We start from the raw sequence: 22,329 nt of genomic DNA, 5'->3' as shown, positions 1-22,329 counted from the left end.
TAAAGCTTTTTTGATTTGATTTGGGTGGGGGCTGCAGAACGCCCCCCAGTGGTCAGTGCAGGACGGCCATCACATGACCCTTATATGTTGTATCTTTCAGGATGTGGCCCCTCCATCGGCCCCTCTGCTCTTCAGAAAGCTCAGTAACCCCGACCTCTTCTCCTCTACGGGGGGCAAAGTGAAGCTGCACCGGCAACTGAGCCAGGACGACTGCAAACTGCGCCGTGGAAGCCTGACTACTGCCCTGGCAGGTGAGGACGAGGTCTTACACTAAGGGTGCAGTAATGGGTGCACTGGGGGCGGGGCTGCAGCTCTCCGGAGCACTGCTCTTGCCACTAGTTCATCCTCCCAGTTCTATGATCTCACCGTTACAGTCCCGCCCCCAGTGCACCAACTGCCTCATTTACATAAGGCTCCTCCCTCGTGCCCCCTGACCCCTCCTTACAGCTGCCTCTCAGTGTCGTCTTCTTGTTCTGTAGGGAAGCAGCTGCTCCCGCTCTCTAGCAGTGTGCACGGCGGCATAGGACATCTGACATGGCAGTCACCTGGAGAGTCCTCCAACCTGGTCCGCATGAGGAATCAGTCCCTGGGCCAGTCTGCGCCATCGCTTACTGCCGGCCTGGTAAGTGCAGCCTCTCCTCCAGTGTGCCAGAGCAGCTGGTAGTGCCAGGGAATGGGGCGGGGCTATGAGTATGGTGTAGCGGGTCTGCAGGGGGCGGGGCTATGAGTATGGTGTAGCGGGTCTGCAGGGGGCGGGGCTATGAGTATGGTGTAGCGGGTCTGCAGGGGGCGGGGCTATGAGTATGGTGTAGCGGGTCTGCAGGGGGCGGGGCTATGAGTATGGTGTAGCGGGTCTGCAGGGGGCGGGGCTATGAGTATTGTGTAGCGGGTCTGCAGGGGGCGGGGCTATGAGTATGGTGTAGTGCCTCTGCAGGGGGCGGGGCTATGAGTATGGTGTAGTGCCTCTGCAGGGGGCGGGGCTATGAGTATGGTGTAGTGCCTCTGCAGGGGGCGGGGCTATGAGTATGGTGTAGTGCCTCTGCAGGGGGCGGGGCTATGAGTATGGTGTAGTGCCTCTGCAGGGGGCGGGGCTATGAGTATGGTGTAGTGCCTCTGCAGGGGGCGGGGCTATGAGTATGGTGTAGTGCCTCTGCAGGGGGCGGGGCTATGAGTATGGTGTAGCGGGTCTGCAGGGGGCGGGGCTATGAGTATTGTGTAGCGGGTCTGCAGGGGGCGGGGCTATGAGTATTGTGTAGCGGGTCTGCAGGGGGCGGGGCTATGAGTATTGTGTAGCACCTCTTCAGGGGGCGGGGCTATGAGTATGGTGTAGCGCCTCTGCAGGGGGCGGGGCTATGAGTATGGTGTAGCGCCTCTTCAGGGGGCGGGGCTATGAGTATGGTGTAGCGCCTCTTCAGGGGGCGGGGCTATGAGTATGGTGTAGCGCCTCTGCAGGGGGCGGGGCTAGGAGTATAGTGTAGCGCCTCTGCAGGGGGCAGGGCTATGAGTATGGTGTAGTGCCTCTTCAGGGGGCGGGGCTATGAGTATGGTGTAGTGCCTCTGCAGGGGGCGGGGCTAGGAGTATGGTGTAGTGCCTCTGCAGGGGGCGGGGCTATGAGTATGGTGTAGCACCTCTTCAGGGGGCGGGGCTATGAGTATGGTGTAGCGCCTCTGCAGGGGGCGGGGCTAGGAGTATGGTGTAGCTCCTCTTCAGGGGGCGGGGCTATGAGTATGGTGTAGCGCCTCTGCAGGGGGCGGGGCTAGGAGTATGGTGTAGCTCCTCTTCAGGGGGCGGGGCTATGAGTATGGTGTAGTGCCTCTGCAGGGGGCGGGGCTAGGAGTATGGTGTAGCGCCTCTGCAGGGGGCGGGGCTATGAGTATGGTGTAGCGCCTCTTCAGGGGGCGGGGCTATGAGTATTGTGTAGCGGGTCTGCAGGGGGCGGGGCTATGAGTATGGTGTAGTGCCTCTGCAGGGGGCGGGGCTAGGAGTATGGTGTAGCGCCTCTGCAGGGGGCGGGGCTATGAGTATTGTGTAGCGGGTCTGCAGGGGGCGGGGCTATGAGTATTGTGTAGCGCCTCTGCAGGAGGCGGGGCTATGAGTATGGTGTAGCGCCTCTTCAGGGGGCGGGGCTATGAGTATGGTGTAGTGCCTCTGCAGGGGGCGGGGCTAGGAGTATAGTGTAGCGCCTCTGCAGGGGGCAGGGCTATGAGTATGGTGTAGCGGGTCTGCAGGGGGCGGGGCTATGAGTATTGTGTAGCGGGTCTGCAGGGGGCGGGGCTATGAGTATTGTGTAGCGCCTCTGCAGGGGGCGGGGCTATGAGTATGGTGTAGCACCTCTTCAGGGGGCGGGGCTATGAGTATGGTGTAGCGCCTCTGCAGGGGGCGGGGCTATGAGTATGGTGTAGCGCCTCTTCAGGGGGCGGGGCTATGAGTATGGTGTAGCGGGTCTGCAGGGGGCGGGGCTATGAGTATGGTGTAGCGGGTCTGCAGGGGGCGGGGCTATGAGTATGGTGTAGCGGGTCTGCAGGGGGCGGGGCTATGAGTATTGTGTAGCGCCTCTGCAGGGGGCGGGGCTATGAGTATGGTGTAGCACCTCTTCAGGGGGCGGGGCTATGAGTATGGTGTAGCGCCTCTTCAGGGGGCGGGGCTATGAGTATGGTGTAGTGCCTCTGCAGGGGGCGGGGCTAGGAGTATAGTGTAGCGCCTCTGCAGGGGGCGGGGCTATGAGTATGGTGTAGCGCCTCTTCAGGGGGCGGGGCTATGAGTATGGTGTAGCGCCTCTTCAGGGGGCGGGGCTATGAGTATGGTGTAGTGCCTCTGCAGGGGGCGGGGCTAGGAGTATGGTGTAGTGCCTCTGCAGGGGGCGGGGCTATGAGTATGGTGTAGCGCCTCTTCAGGGGGCGGGGCTATGAGTATGGTGTAGCGCCTCTGCAGGGGGCGGGGCTATGAGTATGGTGTAGTGCCTCTGCAGGGGGCGGGGCTAGGAGTATGGTGTAGCGCCTCTGCAGGGGGCGGGGCTATGAGTATTGTGTAGCGGGTCTGCAGGGGGCGGGGCTATGAGTATGGTGTAGTGCCTCTGCAGGGGGCGGGGCTAGGAGTATGGTGTAGCGCCTCTGCAGGGGGCGGGGCTATGAGTATTGTGTAGCGCCTCTGCGGCTCCATAGTCCGGGGATCTCCCCCACCATATTGAGCCTTCTGTATACAGTGTTGGCATCTCCTTGTCAGACATTGGGGCTTGCTGACGCAGCGGGCGCTCCGGTGCTGGCCTGCGCTGCCGCTGTACATGCGGGTTGTCACGACACGTTGCTTCCTGCCAGGGGAGGGCTTACATGTGTTTCCAGATCCTGCCTGCATTAACCCTTGAGTTTCCTGGCCGTCCTGCTAACAGTGACCTCTGTAGAGCTGGGCTGGGCTCTGTGGTGTCGCCCCCTGCTGTCAGCTGAGTGGTAATGACTGGCCACTCCATAGTATAACATCTTGCAGCTTTCTTCTGTACTGTAGGACATGACGGTTACCAGAGGGGGCGCTCATACACTGTACTGGTAGCGCTCGGCACTCCAGGATTGCAGGGCCTGTGACACTGTTGTGGCTCCGTTCCTGTGTCGGCCATGTTGGTGACTGTCGCTCACCTGGCAGCTGTAAGCCAGTCTAAGCCTCTGTTCACACCACACCTTGTGCCGCATAGAGAAGTGTCTTACATATGGAGGGCTCCCGCTACCACCGGGCTGTACATACAGGCAGCTGTCACTAGGCCGAGCAGTCCCTGGTGACTCTTATAGTTCTTAGTCATATAGATCTGGTGTGATGGGGGTGATGGCGCCGGGGGGGTCTCTGCCATGGAGGGGGGAGGACTGATGAATGGGGCCGTTCCTGCACAGCTCTGATTCTGTACAAAGTCTTACCTGTGAAGCCCCTGGCAGGGATTGGGTGTCCCTGACTCTCCTGTCTGTCCTGTATTCTATGTACACTGGGTGCTGAGCGCCCCCTACAGCTCTCACATACACTCTGATGAACCCTAGCACTGTACTGGGGGTGTCCTGCCATCTCTACGTCCTCACTACAGGGGAGATATTCGGCTGTCCAGACACAGGATAGTCTCCTCCGTACACCACACCAGTGACTCGTAGTATCGGGGCCTCTCTGGGGTGCGCAGTACATGGGTTATATGGTGACCCACAAACTCCCTCCACTGTACTCTCTATATACAGGTAATGCAGATGTCACCGGCAGTCCTATGTAATGTAGTAGATGACACCGGCAGTCCTATGTAACACCACAGATAACACAGTGATAACTCTCTATATACAGGTAATGTAGTAGATGTCACCGGCAGTCCCATGTAACACACAGATAACACAGTGATAGCTCTCTATATACAGGTAATGTAGTAGATGTCACCGGCAGTCCTATGTAACACCACAGATAACACAGTGATAACTCTCTATATACAGGTAATGTAGTAGATGTCACCGGCAGTCCCATGTAACACACAGATAACACAGTGATAGCTCTCTATATACAGGTAATGTAGTAGATGTCACCGGCAGTCCTATGTAACACCACAGATAACACAGTGATAACTCTCTATATACAGGTAATGTAGTACATGTCACCGGCAGTCCTATGTAACACCACAGATAACACAGTGATAACTCTCTATATACAGGTAATGTAGTAGATGTCACCGGCAGTCCTATGTAACACCACAGATAACACAGTGATAACTCTCTATATACAGGTAATGTAGTAGATGTCACCGGCAGTCCCATGTAACACACAGATAACACAGTGATAGCTCTCTATATACAGGTAATGTAGTAGATGTCACCGGCAGTCCTATGTAACACCACAGATAACACAGTGATAACTCTCTATATACAGGTAATGTAGTAGATGTCACCGGCAGTCCCATGTAACACACAGATAACACAGTGATAGCTCTCTATATACAGGTAATGTAGTAGATGTCACCGGCAGTCCTATGTAACACCACAGATAACACAGTGATAACTCTCTATATACAGGTAATGTAGTACATGTCACCGGCAGTCCTATGTAACACCACAGATAACACAGTGATAACTCTCTATATACAGGTAATGTAGTAGATGTCACCAGCAGTCCTATGTAACACCACAGATAACACAGTGATAACTCTCTATATACAGGTAATGTAGTAGATGTCACCGGCAGTCCTATGTAACACCACAGATAACACAGTGATAACTCTCTCTATATACAGGTAATGTAGTAGATGTCACCGGCAGTCCTATGTAACACCACAGATAACACAGTGATAACTCTCTATATACAGGTAATGTAGTACATGTCACCGGCAGTCCTATGTAACACACAGATAACATAGTGATAACTCTCTATATACAGGTAATGTAGTAGATGTCACCGGCAGTCCCATGTAACACCACAGATAACACAGTGATAACTCTCTATATACAGGTAATGTAGTAGATGTCACCGGCAGTCCTATGTAACACTACAGATAACACAGTGATAACTCTCTATATACAGGTAATGTAGTAGATGTCACCGGCAGTCCTATGTAACACCACAGATAACACAGTGATAACTCTCTATATACAGGTAATGTAGTAGATGTCACCGGCAGTCCTATGTAACACTACAGATAACACTGTGATAACTCTCTATATACAGGTAATGTAGTACATGTCACCGGCAGTCCTATGTAACACCACAGATAACACAGTGATAACTCTCTATATACAGGTAATGCAGATGTCACCGGCAGTCCTATGTAATGTAGTAGATGTCACCGGCAGTCCTATGTAACACTACAGATAACACAGTGATAACTCTCTATATACAGGTAATGTAGTACATGTCACCGGCAGTCCTATGTAACACCACAGATAACACAGTGATAACTCTCTATATACAGGTAATGCAGATGTCACCGGCAGTCCTATGTAATGTAGTAGATGTCACCGGCAGTCCTATGTAACACTACAGATAACACTGTGATAACTCTCTATATACAGGTAATGTAGTACATGTCACCGGCAGTCCTATGTAACACCACAGATAACACAGTGATAACTCTCTATATACAGGTAATGCAGATGTCACCGGCAGTCCTATGTAATGTAGTAGATGTCACCGGCAGTCCTATGTAACACTACAGATAACACAGTGATAACTCTCTATATACAGGTAATGTAGTAGATGTCACCGGCAGTCCTATGTAACACCACAGATAACACAGTGATAACTCTCTATATACAGGTAATGTAGTAGATGTCACCGGCAGTCCTATGTAACACCACAGATAACACAGTGATAACTCTCTGAGTACAGGTAATGTAGTAGACGTCACCGGCAGTCCCATGTAACACCACAGATAACACAGTGATAACTCTCTATATACAGGTAATGTAGTAGATGTCACCGGCAGTCCTATGTAACACCACAGATAACACAGTGATAACTCTCTATATACAGGTAATGTAGTACATGTCACCGGCAGTCCTATGTAACACCACAGATAACACAGTGATAACTCTCTATATACAGGTAATGTAGTAGATGTCACCGGCAGTCCTATGTAACACACAGATAACACAGTGATAACTCTCTATATACAGGTAATGTAGTAGATGTCACCGGCAGTCCTATGTAACACCACAGATAACACAGTGATAACTCTCTATATACAGGTAATGTAGTAGATGTCACCGGCAGTCCTATGTAACACCACAGATAACACAGTGATAACTCTCTATATACAGGTAATGTAGTAGCTGTCACCGGCAGTCCTATGTAACACCACAGATAACACAGTGATAACTCTCTATATACAGGTAATGTAGTAGATGTCACCGGCAGTCCTATGTAATGTAGTAGATGTCACCGGCAGTCCTATGTAACACCACAGATAACACAGTGATAACTCTCTATATACAGGTAATGTAGTAGATGTCACCGGCAGTCCTATGTAATGTAGTAGATGTCACCGGCAGTCCTATGTAATGTAGTAGATGTCACCGGCAGTCCTATGTAACACCACAGATAACACAGTGATAACTCTCTATATACAGGTAATGTAGTAGATGTCACCGGCAGTCCTATGTAACACTACAGATAACACAGTGATAACTCTCTATATACAGGTAATGTAGTACATGTCACCGGCAGTCCTATGTAACACCACAGATAACACAGTGATAACTCTCTATATACAGGTAATGTAGTAGATGTCACCGGCAGTCCTATGTAACAGCACAGATAACACAGTGATAACTCTCTATATACAGGTAATGTAGTAGATGTCACCGGCAGTCCTATGTAACAGCACAGATAACACAGTGATAACTCTCTATATACAGGTAATGTAGTAGATGTCACCGGCAGTCCTATGTAACACCACAGATAACACAGTGATAACTCTCTATATACAGGTAATGTAGTAGATGTCACCGGCAGTCCTATGTAATATAGTAGATGTCACCGGCAGTCCTATGTAATGTAGTAGATGTCACCGGCAGTCCTATGTAATGTAGTAGATGACACCGGCAGTCCTATGTAATGTAGTAGATGACACCGGCAGGCCTATGTAATGTAGTAGATGACACCGGCAGTCCTATGTAACCCCCTGGTGATTATATTACATCTGGTTGTGGTGGCAGCTGCCTTTCCCTTTCTCATTTGTCACTCTTGTCCTAGTCATTAACACTTGATCCCCTCCTGAGCAGCGCTCTCTTTCCTTCCATTGTCTGCTGCAGTCATGTGCCTGTCTCTTTAAATGCTGTGCTATGTAAATCAGCTGCTCTCATTGATGTGATGTCACTTGCCTGCCAGCAGATGGGAGGGGGCAGCAGCGGGCGGCCGAGGTGCTGCTCCTTAGGATTGCTCTCCATTGCAGCCGCCTCTTGTTTTGTTCCTTCTAGCTGCGGAGTAACAGGTCGCGTTCCGTCAGCTCCTGCCATGAATGAATGGCTGCTCTCACAGCTGAAGGTTTGGGTATTACTGCCGGCTGGCGCTGTGTGTTCCATGGTCTCCTACACACTGGACTTGTCGCCTGCGCTGTGACCAAAACGGCGACTGGAGACCACAAACGATGGCCAAACTATGAGAAGTTTTGTGTGTGTATCTGGTGAACTGTCAGGGTAGAGGGGGGGCGTCACAGGGAGGAGGAGGAGGAGGATGGACGACACCAGCATCTTGCGTAGGAGAGGGCTGCAGGTGGGTGCCGGGCCGAAAACTCAGCATGATGGTGGTTATATTGCACAGCAATCTGTTATACATGTGACTGTATAATACTGTGTGCGGGGCTGTATAATACTGTGTGTGTGCGGGGCTGTATAATACTGTGTGTGTGTGGGGCTGTATAATACTGTGTGTGTGTGGGGCTGTATAATACTGTGTGTGGGGCTGTATAATACTGTGTGTGCGGGGCTGTATAATACTGTGTGTGTGCGGGGCTGTATAATACTGTGTGTGTGCGGGGCTGTATAATACTGTGTGTGTGCGGGGCTGTATAATACTGTGTGTGTGAGGAGCTGTATAATACTGTGTGTGGGGCTGTATAATACTGTGTGTGTGTGGGGCTGTATAATACTGTGTGTGTGTGGGGCTGTATAATACTGTGTGTGCGGGGCTGTATAATACTGTGTGTGTGTGGGGCTGTATAATACTGTGTGTGTGCGGGGCTGTATAATACTGTGTGTGTGCGGGGCTGTATAATACTGTGTGTGTGCGGGGCTGTATAATACTGTGTGTGGGGCTGTATAATACTGTGTGTGCGGGGCTGTATAATACTGTGTGTGGGGCTGTATAATACTGTGTGTGTGGGGCTGTATAATACTGTGTGTGTGCGGGGCTGTATAATACTGTGTGTGTGTGGGGCTGTATAATACTGTGTGTGGGGCTGTATAATACTGTGTGTGCGGGGCTGTATAATACTGTGTGTGGGGCTGTATAATACTGTGTGTGCGGGGCTGTATAATACTGTGTGTGTGCAGGGCTGTATAATACTGTGTGTGTGAGGGGCTGTATAATACTGTGTGTGTGCGGGGCTGTATAATACTGTGTGTGCGGGGCTGTATAATACTGTGTGTGTGCGGGGCTGTATAATACTGTGTGTGAGGAGCTGTATAATACTGTGTGTGTGCGGGGCTGTATAATACTGTGTGTGCGGGGCTGTATAATACTGTGTGTGGGGCTGTATAATACTGTGTGTGCGGGGCTGTATAATACTGTGTGTGTGAGGGGCTGTATAATACTGTGTGTGTGGGGCTGTATAATACTGTGTGTGCGGGGCTGTATAATACTGTGTGTGTGTGGGGCTGTATAATACTGTGTGCGGGGCTGTATAATACTGTGTGTGGGGCTGTATAATACTGTGTGTGCGGGGCTGTATAATACTGTGTGTGTGCGGGGCTGTATAATACTGTGTGTGTGCGGGGCTGTATAATACTGTGTGTGTGCGGGGCTGTATAATACTGTGTGTGTGCGGGGCTGTATAATACTGTGTGTGTGCGGGGCTGTATAATACTGTGTGTGTGCGGGGCTGTATAATACTGTGTGTGTGAGGGGCTGTATAATACTGTGTGTGTGCGGGGCTGTATAATACTGTGTGTGCGGGGCTGTATAATACTGTGTGTGTGCGGGGCTGTATAATACTGTGTGTGTGTGGGGCTGTATAATACTGTGTGTGTGCGGGGCTGTATAATACTGTGTGTGCGGGGCTGTATAATACTGTGTGTGGGGCTGTATAATACTGTGTGTGCGGGGCTGTATAATACTGTGTGTGTGCGGGGCTGTATAATACTGTGTGTGGGGCTGTATAATACTGTGTGTGCGGGGCTGTATAATACTGTGTGTGCGGGGCTGTATAATACTGTGTGTGTGAGGGGCTGTATCATACTGTGTGTGTGAGGGGCTGTATAATACTGTGTGTGTGAGGGGCTGTATAATACTGTGTGTGCGGGGCTGTATAATACTGTGTGTGTGTGTGGGGCTGTATAATACTGTGTGCGGGGCTGTATAATACTGTGTGCGGGGCTGTATAATACTGTGTGCGGGGCTGTATAATACTGTGTGTGCGGGGCTGTATAATACTGTGTGTGCGGGGCTGTATAATACTGTGTGTGCGGGGCTGTATAATACTGTGTGTGCGGGGCTGTATAATACTGTGTGTGTGCGGGGCTGTATAATACTGTGTGTGCGGGGCTGTATAATACTGTGTGTGGGGCTGTATAATACTGTGTGTGCGGGGCTGTATAATACTGTGTGTGTGCGGGGCTGTATAATACTGTGTGTGTGAGGGGCTGTATAATACTGTGTGTGTGAGGGGCTGTATAATACTGTGTGTGTGTGGGGCTGTATAATACTGTGTGTGCGGGGCTGTATAATACTGTGTGTGTGCGGGGCTGTATAATACTGTGTGTGTGCGGGGCTGTATAATACTGTGTGTGGGGCTGTATAATACTGTGTGTGCGGGGCTGTATAATACTGTGTGTGAGGAGCTGTATAATACTGTGTGTGAGGAGCTGTATAATACTGTGTGTGCGGGGCTGTATAATACTGTGTGTGAGGAGCTGTATAATACTGTGTGTGAGGAGCTGTATAATACTGTGTGTGCGGGGCTGTATAATACTGTGTGTGAGGGGCTGTATAATACTGTGTGTGTGTGGGGCTGTATAATACTGTGTGTGCGGGGCTGTATAATACTGTGTGTGTGCGGGGCTGTATAATACTGTGTGCGGGGCTGTATAATACTGTGTGTGGGGCTGTATAATACTGTGTGTTCGGGGCTGTATAATACTGTGTGTGAGGAGCTGTATAATACTGTGTGTGAGGAGCTGTATAATACTGTGTGTGCGGGGCTGTATAATACTGTGTGTGAGGGGCTGTATAATACTGTGTGCGGGGCTGTATAATACTGTGTGTGCGGGGCTGTATAATACTGTGTGTGAGGGGCTGTATAATACTGTGTGTGAGGGGCTGTATAATACTGTGTGCGGGGCTGTATAATACTGTGTGTGAGGGGCTGTATAATACTGTGTGTGCGGGGCTGTATAATACTGTGTGTGAGGAGCTGTATAATACTGTGTGTGCGGGGCTGTATAATACTGTGTGTGCGGGGCTGTATAATACTGTGTGTGAGGGGCTGTATAATACTGTGTGCGGGGCTGTATAATACTGGGTGTGAGGGGCTGTATAATACTGTGTGTGAGGGGCTGTATAATACTGTGTGTGAGGAGCTGTATAATACTGTGTGTGCGGGGCTGTATAATACTGTGTGTGAGGGGCTGTATAATACTGTGTGCGGGGCTGTATAATACTGTGTGTGCGGGGCTGTATAATACTGTGTGTGAGGAGCTGTATAATACTGTGTGTGCGGGGCTGTATAATACTGTGTGCGGGGCTGTATAATACTGTGTGCGGGGCTGTATAATACTGTGTGTGGGGCTGTATAATACTGTGTGCGGGGCTGTATAATACTGTGTGTGGGGCTGTATAATACTGTGTGTGAGGAGCTGTATAATACTGTGTGTGCGGGGCTGTATAATACTGTGTGCGGGGCTGTATAATACTGTGTGCGGGGCTGTATAATACTGTGTGCGGGGCTGTATAATACTGTGTGTGTGCGGGGCTGTATAATACTGTGTGTGTGGGGCTGTATAATACTGTGTGTGCGGGGCTGTATAATACTGTGTGTGCGGGGCTGTATAATACTGTGTGCGGGGCTGTATAATACTGTGTGCGGGGCTGTATAATACTGTGTGTGTGCGGGGCTGTATAATACTGTGTGTGGGGCTGTATAATACTGTGTGTGCGGGGCTGTATAATACTGTGTGTGTGTGGGGCTGTATAATACTGTGTGTGGGGCTGTATAATACTGTGTGTGGGGCTGTATAATACTGTGTGTGTGCGGGGCTGTATAATACTGTGTGTGTGCGGGGCTGTATAATACTGTGTGTGTGTGGGGCTGTATAATACTGTGTGTGGGGCTGTATAATACTGTGTGTGGGGCTGTATAATACTGTGTGTGTGCGGGGCTGTATAATACTGTGTGTGCGGGGCTGTATAATACTGTGTGTGCGGGGCTGTATAATACTGTGTGTGCGGGGCTGTATAATACTGTGTGTGCGGGGCTGTATAATACTGTGTGTGCGGGGCTGTATAATACTGTGTGTGTGGGGCTGTATAATACTGTGTGTGTGCGGGGCTGTATAATACTGTGTGTGTGCGGGGCTGTATAATACTGTGTGCGGGGCTGTATAATACTGTGTGCGGGGCTGTATAATACTGTGTGCGTGAGGGGCTGTATAATACTGTGTGCGGGGCTGTATAATACTGTGTGCGGGGCTGTATAATACTGTGTGTGGGGCTGTATAATACTGTGTGTGCGGGGCTGTATAATACTGTGTGTGTGCGGGGCTGTATAATACTGTGTGCGGGGCTGTATAATACTGTGTGTGTGCGGGGCTGTATAATACTGTGTGTGCGGGGCTGTATAATACTGTGTGTGCGGGGCTGTATAATACTGTGTGTGCGGGGCTGTATAATACTGTGTGTGCGGGGCTGTATAATACTGTGTGTGGGGCTGTATAATACTGTGTGCGGGGCTGTATAATACTGTGTGTGCGGGGCTGTATAATACTGTGTGTGTGAGGGGCTGTATAATACTGTGTGTGTGTGGGGCTGTATAATACTGTGTGTGTGCGGGGCTGTATAATACTGTGTGTGCGGGGCTGTATAATACTGTGTGTGGGGCTGTATAATACTGTGTGTGTGCGGGGCTGTATAATACTGTGTGTGGGGCTGTATAATACTGTGTGTTCGGGGCTGTATAATACTGTGTGTGTGTGGGGCTGTATAATACTGTGTGTGCGGGGCTGTATAATACTGTGTGTGTGCGGGGCTGTATAATACTGTGTGTGCGGGGCTGTATAATACTGTGTGTGTGCGGGGCTGTATAATACTGTGTGTGTGCGGGGCTGTATAATACTGTGTGTGTGCGGGGCTGTATAATACTGTGTGTGTGCGGGGCTGTATAATACTGTGTGTGTGCGGGGCTGTATAATACTGTGTGTGTGTGGGGCTGTATAATACTGTGTGTGCGGGGCTGTATAATACTGTGTGTGTGTGGGGCTGTATAATACTGTGTGTGTGCGGGGCTGTATAATACTGTGTGTGTGCGGGGCTGTATAATACTGTGTGTGTGTGGGGCTGTATAATACTGTGTGTGTGCGGGGCTGTATAATACTGTGTGTGTGCGGGGCTGTATAATACTGTGTGTGCGGGGCTGTATAATACTGTGTGTGGGGCTGTATAATACTGTGTGTGCGGGGCTGTATAATACTGTGTGTGTGTGGGGCTGTATAATACTGTGTGTGAGGGGCTGTATAATACTGTGTGTGTGCGGGGCTGTATAATACTGTGTGTGAGGAGCTGTATAATACTGTGTGTGAGGAGCTGTATAATACTGTGTGTGCGGGGCTGTATAATACTGTGTGCGGGGCTGTATAATACTGTGTGTGCGGGGCTGTATAATACTGTGTGCGGGGCTGTATAATACTGTGTGCGGGGCTGTATAATACTGTGTGCGGGGCTGTATAATACTGTGTGCGGGGCTGTATAATACTGTGTGCGGGGCTGTATAATACTGTGTGTGTGCGGGGCTGTATAATACTGTGTGTGGGGCTGTATAATACTGTGTGTGCGGGGCTGTATAATACTGTGTGTGTGTGGGGCTGTATAATACTGTGTGTGGGGCTGTATAATACTGTGTGTGTGCGGGGCTGTATAATACTGTGTGTGCGGGGCTGTATAATACTGTGTGTGCGGGGCTGTATAATACTGTGTGTGTGCGGGGCTGTATAATACTGTGTGTGCGGGGCTTTATAATACTGTGTGTGTGCGGGGCTGTATAATACTGTGTGCGGGGCTGTGTAATACTGTGTGTGTGGGGCTGTATAATACTGTGTGTGTGCGGGGCTGTATAATACTGTGTGTGTGCGGGGCTGTATAATACTGTGTGCGGGGCTGTATAATACTGTGTGCGGGGCTGTATAATACTGTGTGCGTGAGGGGCTGTATAATACTGTGTGCGGGGCTGTATAATACTGTGTGCGGGGCTGTATAATACTGTGTGTGGGGCTGTATAATACTGTGTGTGCGGGGCTGTATAATACTGTGTGTGTGCGGGGCTGTATAATACTGTGTGCGGGGCTGTATAATACTGTGTGTGTGCGGGGCTGTATAATACTGTGTGTGCGGGGCTGTATAATACTGTGTGTGCGGGGCTGTATAATACTGTGTGTGCGGGGCTGTATAATACTGTGTGTGCGGGGCTGTATAATACTGTGTGTGGGGCTGTATAATACTGTGTGCGGGGCTGTATAATACTGTGTGTGCGGGGCTGTATAATACTGTGTGTGTGAGGGGCTGTATAATACTGTGTGTGTGTGGGGCTGTATAATACTGTGTGTGTGCGGGGCTGTATAATACTGTGTGTGCGGGGCTGTATAATACTGTGTGTGGGGCTGTATAATACTGTGTGTGTGCGGGGCTGTATAATACTGTGTGTGGGGCTGTATAATACTGTGTGTTCGGGGCTGTATAATACTGTGTGTGTGTGGGGCTGTATAATACTGTGTGTGCGGGGCTGTATAATACTGTGTGTGTGCGGGGCTGTATAATACTGTGTGTGCGGGGCTGTATAATACTGTGTGTGTGCGGGGCTGTATAATACTGTGTGTGTGCGGGGCTGTATAATACTGTGTGTGTGCGGGGCTGTATAATACTGTGTGTGTGCGGGGCTGTATAATACTGTGTGTGTGCGGGGCTGTATAATACTGTGTGTGTGTGGGGCTGTATAATACTGTGTGTGCGGGGCTGTATAATACTGTGTGTGTGTGGGGCTGTATAATACTGTGTGTGTGCGGGGCTGTATAATACTGTGTGTGTGCGGGGCTGTATAATACTGTGTGTGTGTGGGGCTGTATAATACTGTGTGTGTGCGGGGCTGTATAATACTGTGTGTGTGCGGGGCTGTATAATACTGTGTGTGCGGGGCTGTATAATACTGTGTGTGGGGCTGTATAATACTGTGTGTGCGGGGCTGTATAATACTGTGTGTGTGTGGGGCTGTATAATACTGTGTGTGAGGGGCTGTATAATACTGTGTGTGTGCGGGGCTGTATAATACTGTGTGTGAGGAGCTGTATAATACTGTGTGTGAGGAGCTGTATAATACTGTGTGTGCGGGGCTGTATAATACTGTGTGCGGGGCTGTATAATACTGTGTGTGCGGGGCTGTATAATACTGTGTGCGGGGCTGTATAATACTGTGTGCGGGGCTGTATAATACTGTGTGCGGGGCTGTATAATACTGTGTGCGGGGCTGTATAATACTGTGTGCGGGGCTGTATAATACTGTGTGTGTGCGGGGCTGTATAATACTGTGTGTGGGGCTGTATAATACTGTGTGTGCGGGGCTGTATAATACTGTGTGTGTGTGGGGCTGTATAATACTGTGTGTGGGGCTGTATAATACTGTGTGTGTGCGGGGCTGTATAATACTGTGTGTGCGGGGCTGTATAATACTGTGTGTGCGGGGCTGTATAATACTGTGTGTGTGCGGGGCTGTATAATACTGTGTGTGCGGGGCTTTATAATACTGTGTGTGTGCGGGGCTGTATAATACTGTGTGCGGGGCTGTATAATACTGTGTGCGGGGCTGTATAATACTGTGTGCGGGGCTGTATAATACTGTGTGCGGGGCTGTATAATACTGTGTGCGTGAGGGGCTGTATAATACTGGGTGTGAGGGGCTGTATAATACTGTGTGCGGGGCTGTATAATACTGTGTGCGGGGCTGTATAATACTGTGTGTGTGAGGGGCTGTATAATACTGTGTGCGGGGCTGTATAATACTGTGTGTGTGCGGGGCTGTATAATACTGTGTGTGTGAGGGGCTGTATAATACTGTGTGTGTGCGGGGCTGTATAATACTGTGTGTGCGGGGCTGTATAATACTGTGTGTGTGCGGGGCTGTATAATACTGTGTGTTCGGGGCTGTATAATACTGTGTGTGTGCGGGGCTGTATAATACTGTGTGTGTGCGGGGCTGTATAATACTGTGTGTGCGGGGCTGTATAATACTGTGTGCGGGGCTGTATAATACTGTGTGTGCGGGGCTGTATAATACTGTGTGTGTGTGGGGCTGTATAATACTGTGTGTGGGGCTGTATAATACTGTGTGTGTGCGGGGCTGTATAATACTGTGTGTGTGGGGCTGTATAATACTGTGTGTGGGGCTGTATAATACTGTGTGTGTGCGGGGCTGTATAATACTGTGTGTGAGGAGCTGTATAATACTGTGTGTGCGGGGCTGTATAATACTGTGTGCGGGGCTGTATAATACTGTGTGCGGGGCTGTATAATACTGTGTGTGCGGGGCTGTATAATACTGTGTGCGGGGCTGTATAATACTGTGTGAGGGGCTGTATAATACTGTGTGTGTGAGGGGCTGTATAATACTGTGTGTGGGGCTGTATAATACTGTGTGTGCGGGGCTGTATAATACTGTGTGTGTGCGGGGCTGTATAATACTGTGTGTGTGCGGGGCTGTATAATACTGTGTGTGTGCGGGGCTGTATAATACTGTGTGTGTGTGGGGCTGTATAATACTGTGTGTGTGCGGGGCTGTATAATACTGTGTGTGTGCGGGGCTGTATAATACTGTGTGTGAGGGGCTGTATAATACTGTGTGTGCGGGGCTGTATAATACTGTGTGTGTGTGTGGGGCTGTATAATACTGTGTGCGGGGCTGTATAATACTGTGTGCGGGGCTGTATAATACTGTGTGCGGGGCTGTATAATACTGTGTGTGTGAGGGGCTGTATAATACTGTGTGTGTGAGGGGCTGTATAATACTGTGTGTGGGGCTGTATAATACTGTGTGTGTGCGGAGCTGTATAATACTGTGTGTGCGGGGCTGTATAATACTGTGTGTGCGGGGCTGTATAATACTGTGTGTGTGCGGGGCTGTATAATACTGTGTGTGCGGGGCTGTATAATACTGTGTGTGCGGGGCTGTATAATACTGTGTGTGCGGGGCTGTATAATACTGTGTGTGCGGGGCTGTATAATACTGTGTGTGCGGGGCTGTATAATACTGTGTGTGTGCGGGGCTGTATAATACTGTGTGTGTGCGGGGCTGTATAATACTGTGTGTGCGGGGCTGTATAATACTGTGTGTGCGGGGCTGTATAATACTGTGTGTGTGTGGGGCTGTATAATACTGTGTGTGGGGCTGTATAATACTGTGTGCGGGGCTGTATAATACTGTGTGTGTGAGGGGCTGTATAATACTGTGTGTGTGGGGGGCTGTATAATACTGTGTGTGCGGGGCTGTATAATACTGTGTGTGCGGGGCTGTGTAATACTGTGTGTGTGTGGGGCTGTATAATACTGTGTGTGCGGGGCTGTATAATACTGTGTGTGTGCGGGGCTGTATAATACTGTGTGTGCGGGGCTGTATAATACTGTGTGTGGGGCTGTATAATACTGTGTGTGTGTGGGGCTGTATAATACTGTGTGTGCGGGGCTGTGTAATACTGTGTGTGCGGGGCTGTGTAATACTGTGTGTGTGCGGGGCTGTATAATACTGTGTGTGCGGGGCTGTATAATACTGTGTGTGCGGGGCTGTATAATACTGTGTGTGCGGGGCTGTATAATACTGTGTGTGTGCGGGGCTGTATAATACTGTGTGTGTGCGGGGCTGTATAATACTGTGTGTGGGGCTGTATAATACTGTGTGTGTGCGGGGCTGTATAATACTGTGTGTGTGAGGAGCTGTATAATACTGTGTGTGAGGAGCTGTATAATACTGTGTGTGCGGGGCTGTATAATACTGTGTGTGCGGGGCTGTATAATACTGTGTGTGTGAGGGGCTGTATAATACTGTGTGTGTGCGGGGCTGTATAATACTGTGTGTGTGAGGGGCTGTATAATACTGTGTGTGCGGGGCTGTATAATACTGTGTGTGCGGGGCTGTATAATACTGTGTGTGTGCGGGGCTGTATAATACTGTGTGTGTGCGGGGCTGTATAATACTGTGTGTGTGCGGGGCTGTGTAATACTGTGTGTGTGCGGGGCTGTGTAATACTGTGTGTGTGCGGGGCTGTATAATACTGTGTGTGTGAGGGGCTGTATAATACTGTGTGTGCGGGGCTGTATAATACTGTGTGTGCGGGGCTGTATAATACTGTGTGTGCGGGGCTGTGTAATACTGTGTGTGTGCGGGGCTGTGTAATACTGTGTGTGTGCGGGGCTGTGTAATACTGTGTGTGTGGGGCTGTATAATACTGTGTGTGCGGGGCTGTATAATACTGTGTGTGGGGCTGTATAATACTGTGTGTGTGAGGGGCTGTATAATACTGTGTGTGTGCGGGGCTGTATAATACTGTGTGTGTGTGCGGGGCTGTATAATACTGTGTGTGAGGGGCTGTATAATACTGTGTGTGTGAGGGGCTGTATAATACTGTGTGTGAGGGGCTGTATAATACTGGGTGTGTGAGGGGCTGTATAATACTGTGTGTGAGGGGCTGTATAATACTGGGTGTGTGAGGGGCTGTATAATACTGTGTGTTCGGGGCTGTATAATACTGTGTGTGTGCGGGGCTGTATAATACTGTGTGTGTGCGGGGCTGTATAATACTGTGTGTGCGGGGCTGTATAATACTGTGTGCGGGGCTGTATAATACTGTGTGTGCGGGGCTGTATAATACTGTGTGTGTGTGGGGCTGTATAATACTGTGTGTGGGGCTGTATAATACTGTGTGTGTGCGGGGCTGTATAATACTGTGTGTGTGGGGCTGTATAATACTGTGTGTGGGGCTGTATAATACTGTGTGTGTGCGGGGCTGTATAATACTGTGTGTGAGGAGCTGTATAATACTGTGTGTGCGGGGCTGTATAATACTGTGTGCGGGGCTGTATAATACTGTGTGTGCGGGGCTGTATAATACTGTGTGCGGGGCTGTATAATACTGTGTGAGGGGCTGTATAATACTGTGTGTGTGAGGGGCTGTATAATACTGTGTGTGGGGCTGTATAATACTGTGTGTGCGGGGCTGTATAATACTGTGTGTGTGTGGGGCTGTATAATACTGTGTGTGTGCGGGGCTGTATAATACTGTGTGTGTGCGGGGCTGTATAATACTGTGTGTGTGTGGGGCTGTATAATACTGTGTGTGTGCGGGGCTGTATAATACTGTGTGTGTGCGGGGCTGTATAATACTGTGTGTGAGGGGCTGTATAATACTGTGTGTGCGGGGCTGTATAATACTGTGTGTGTGTGCGGGGCTGTATAATACTGTGTGCGGGGCTGTATAATACTGTGTGCGGGGCTGTATAATACTGTGTGCGGGGCTGTATAATACTGTGTGTGTGAGGGGCTGTATAATACTGTGTGTGTGAGGGGCTGTATAATACTGTGTGTGGGGCTGTATAATACTGTGTGTGTGCGGGGCTGTATAATACTGTGTGTGCGGGGCTGTATAATACTGTGTGTGTGCGGGGCTGTATAATACTGTGTGTGCGGGGCTGTATAATACTGTGTGTGCGGGGCTGTATAATACTGTGTGTGCGGGGCTGTATAATACTGTGTGTGCGGGGCTGTATAATACTGTGTGTGCGGGGCTGTATAATACTGTGTGTGCGGGGCTGTATAATACTGTGTGTGTGCGGGGCTGTATAATACTGTGTGTGTGCGGGGCTGTATAATACTGTGTGTGCGGGGCTGTATAATACTGTGTGTGCGGGGCTGTATAATACTGTGTGTGCGGGGCTGTATAATACTGTGTGTGTGTGGGGCTGTATAATACTGTGTGTGGGGCTGTATAATACTGTGTGTGTGAGGGGCTGTATAATACTGTGTGTGGGGGGCTGTATAATACTGTGTGTGCGGGGCTGTATAATACTGTGTGTGCGGGGCTGTGTAATACTGTGTGTGCGGGGCTGTGTAATACTGTGTGTGCGGGGCTGTGTAATACTGTGTGTGTGCGGGGCTGTATAATACTGTGTGTGCGGGGCTGTATAATACTGTGTGTGTGTGGGGCTGTATAATACTGTGTGTGCGGGGCTGTATAATACTGTGTGTGTGCGGGGCTGTATAATACTGTGTGTGCGGGGCTGTATAATACTGTGTGTGGGGCTGTATAATACTGTGTGTGTGTGTGTGGGGCTGTATAATACTGTGTGTGCGGGGCTGTGTAATACTGTGTGTGCGGGGCTGTGTAATACTGTGTGTGTGCGGGGCTGTATAATACTGTGTGTGCGGGGCTGTATAATACTGTGTGTGCGGGGCTGTATAATACTGTGTGTGTGCGGGGCTGTATAATACTGTGTGTGTGCGGGGCTGTATAATACTGTGTGTGGGGCTGTATAATACTGTGTGTGTGCGGGGCTGTATAATACTGTGTGTGTGCGGGGCTGTATAATACTGTGTGTGGGGCTGTATAATACTGTGTGTGTGCGGGGCTGTATAATACTGTGTGTGTGAGGAGCTGTATAATACTGTGTGTGAGGAGCTGTATAATACTGTGTGTGCGGGGCTGTATAATACTGTGTGTGCGGGGCTGTATAATACTGTGTGTGTGAGGGGCTGTATAATACTGTGTGTGTGCGGGGCTGTATAATACTGTGTGTGTGAGGGGCTGTATAATACTGTGTGTGCGGGGCTGTATAATACTGTGTGTGCGGGGCTGTATAATACTGTGTGTGTGCGGGGCTGTATAATACTGTGTGTGCGGGGCTGTATAATACTGTGTGTGTGCGGGGCTGTATAATACTGTGTGTGTGCGGGGCTGTGTAATACTGTGTGTGTGCGGGGCTGTGTAATACTGTGTGTGTGCGGGGCTGTATAATACTGTGTGTGTGAGGGGCTGTATAATACTGTGTGTGCGGGGCTGTATAATACTGTGTGTGCGGGGCTGTGTAATACTGTGTGTGCGGGGCTGTGTAATACTGTGTGTGTGCGGGGCTGTGTAATACTGTGTGTGTGCGGGGCTGTATAATACTGTGTGTGTGGGGCTGTATAATACTGTGTGTGCGGGGCTGTATAATACTGTGTGTGGGGCTGTATAATACTGTGTGTGTGAGGGGCTGTATAATACTGTGTGTGTGCGGGGCTGTATAATACTGTGTGTGTGTGCGGGGCTGTATAATACTGTGTGTGTGCGGGGCTGTATAATACTGTGTGTGCGGGGCTGTATAATACTGTGTGTGCGGGGCTGTATAATACTGTGTGTGTGCGGGGCTGTATAATACTGTGTGTGAGGGGCTGTATAATACTGTGTGTGTGAGGGGCTGTATAATACTGGGTGTGTGAGGGGCTGTATAATACTGGGTGTGTGAGGGGCTGTATAATACTGGGTGTGTGAGGGGCTGTATAATACTGTGTGTGCGGGGCTGTATAATACTGTGTGTGCGGGGCTGTATAATACTGTGTGTGCGGGGCTGTATAATACTGTGTGTGTGCGGGGCTGTATCATACTGTGTGTGTGAGGGGCTGTATCATACTGTGTGTGTGAGGGGCTGTATAATACTGGGTGTGTGAGGGGCTGTATAATACTGTGTGTGAGGGGCTGTATAATACTGGGTGTGTGAGGGGCTGTATAATACTGTGTGTGCGGGGCTGTATAATACTGTGTGTGCGGGGCTGTATAATACTGTGTGTGCGGGGCTGTATAATACTGTGTGTGCGGGGCTGTATAATACTGTGTGTGTGCGGGGCTGTATAATACTGTGTGTGTGCGGGGCTGTATAATACTGTGTGTGTGGGGCTGTATAATACTGTGTGTGCGGGGCTGTATAATACTGTGTGTGCGGGGCTGTATAATACTGTGTGTGCGGGGCTGTATAATACTGTGTGTGCGGGGCTGTATAATACTGTGTGTGCGGGGCTGTATAATACTGTGTGTGTGCGGGGCTGTATAATACTGTGTGTGTGCGGGGCTGTATAATACTGTGTGTGTGAGGGGCTGTATAATACTGTGTGTGTGAGGGGCTGTATAATACTGTGTGTGTGTGGGGCTGTATAATACTGTGTGTGTGAGGAGCTGTATAATACTGTGTGTGCGGGGCTGTATAATACTATGTGCGGGGCTGTATAATACTGTGTGTGTGAGGGGCTGTATAATACTGTGTGTGCGGGGCTGTATAATACTGTGTGTGTGAGGGGCTGTATAATACTGTGTGTGTGCGGGGCTGTATAATACTGTGTGTGTGAGGGGCTGTATAATACTGTGTGTGTGAGGGGCTGTATAATACTGTGTGTG

At 49.8% G+C, this 22,329-nt stretch overlaps 1 protein-coding gene across 1 annotated transcript in view; it reads left to right on the top strand.

The window, feature by feature from the left end:
* LOC142218444 (microtubule-associated serine/threonine-protein kinase 2-like) overlaps positions 1-22,329 on the top strand; it is a 79,490-nt gene that overhangs the window by 7,369 nt on the left and 49,792 nt on the right. The window contains exons 2-3 of the mRNA XM_075287188.1: positions 101-251; positions 480-622. Coding sequence (XP_075143289.1) covers positions 101-251; positions 480-622 — 294 coding nt within the window. The remainder of the gene's footprint in view (positions 1-100; positions 252-479; positions 623-22,329) is intronic.

This window comes from Leptodactylus fuscus, chromosome 9 (assembly GCF_031893055.1).
Source record: "Leptodactylus fuscus isolate aLepFus1 chromosome 9, aLepFus1.hap2, whole genome shotgun sequence".
Lineage (NCBI taxonomy): Eukaryota > Metazoa > Chordata > Amphibia > Anura > Leptodactylidae > Leptodactylus > Leptodactylus fuscus.
This window is presented reverse-complemented; position numbering and strand designations above follow the sequence as displayed.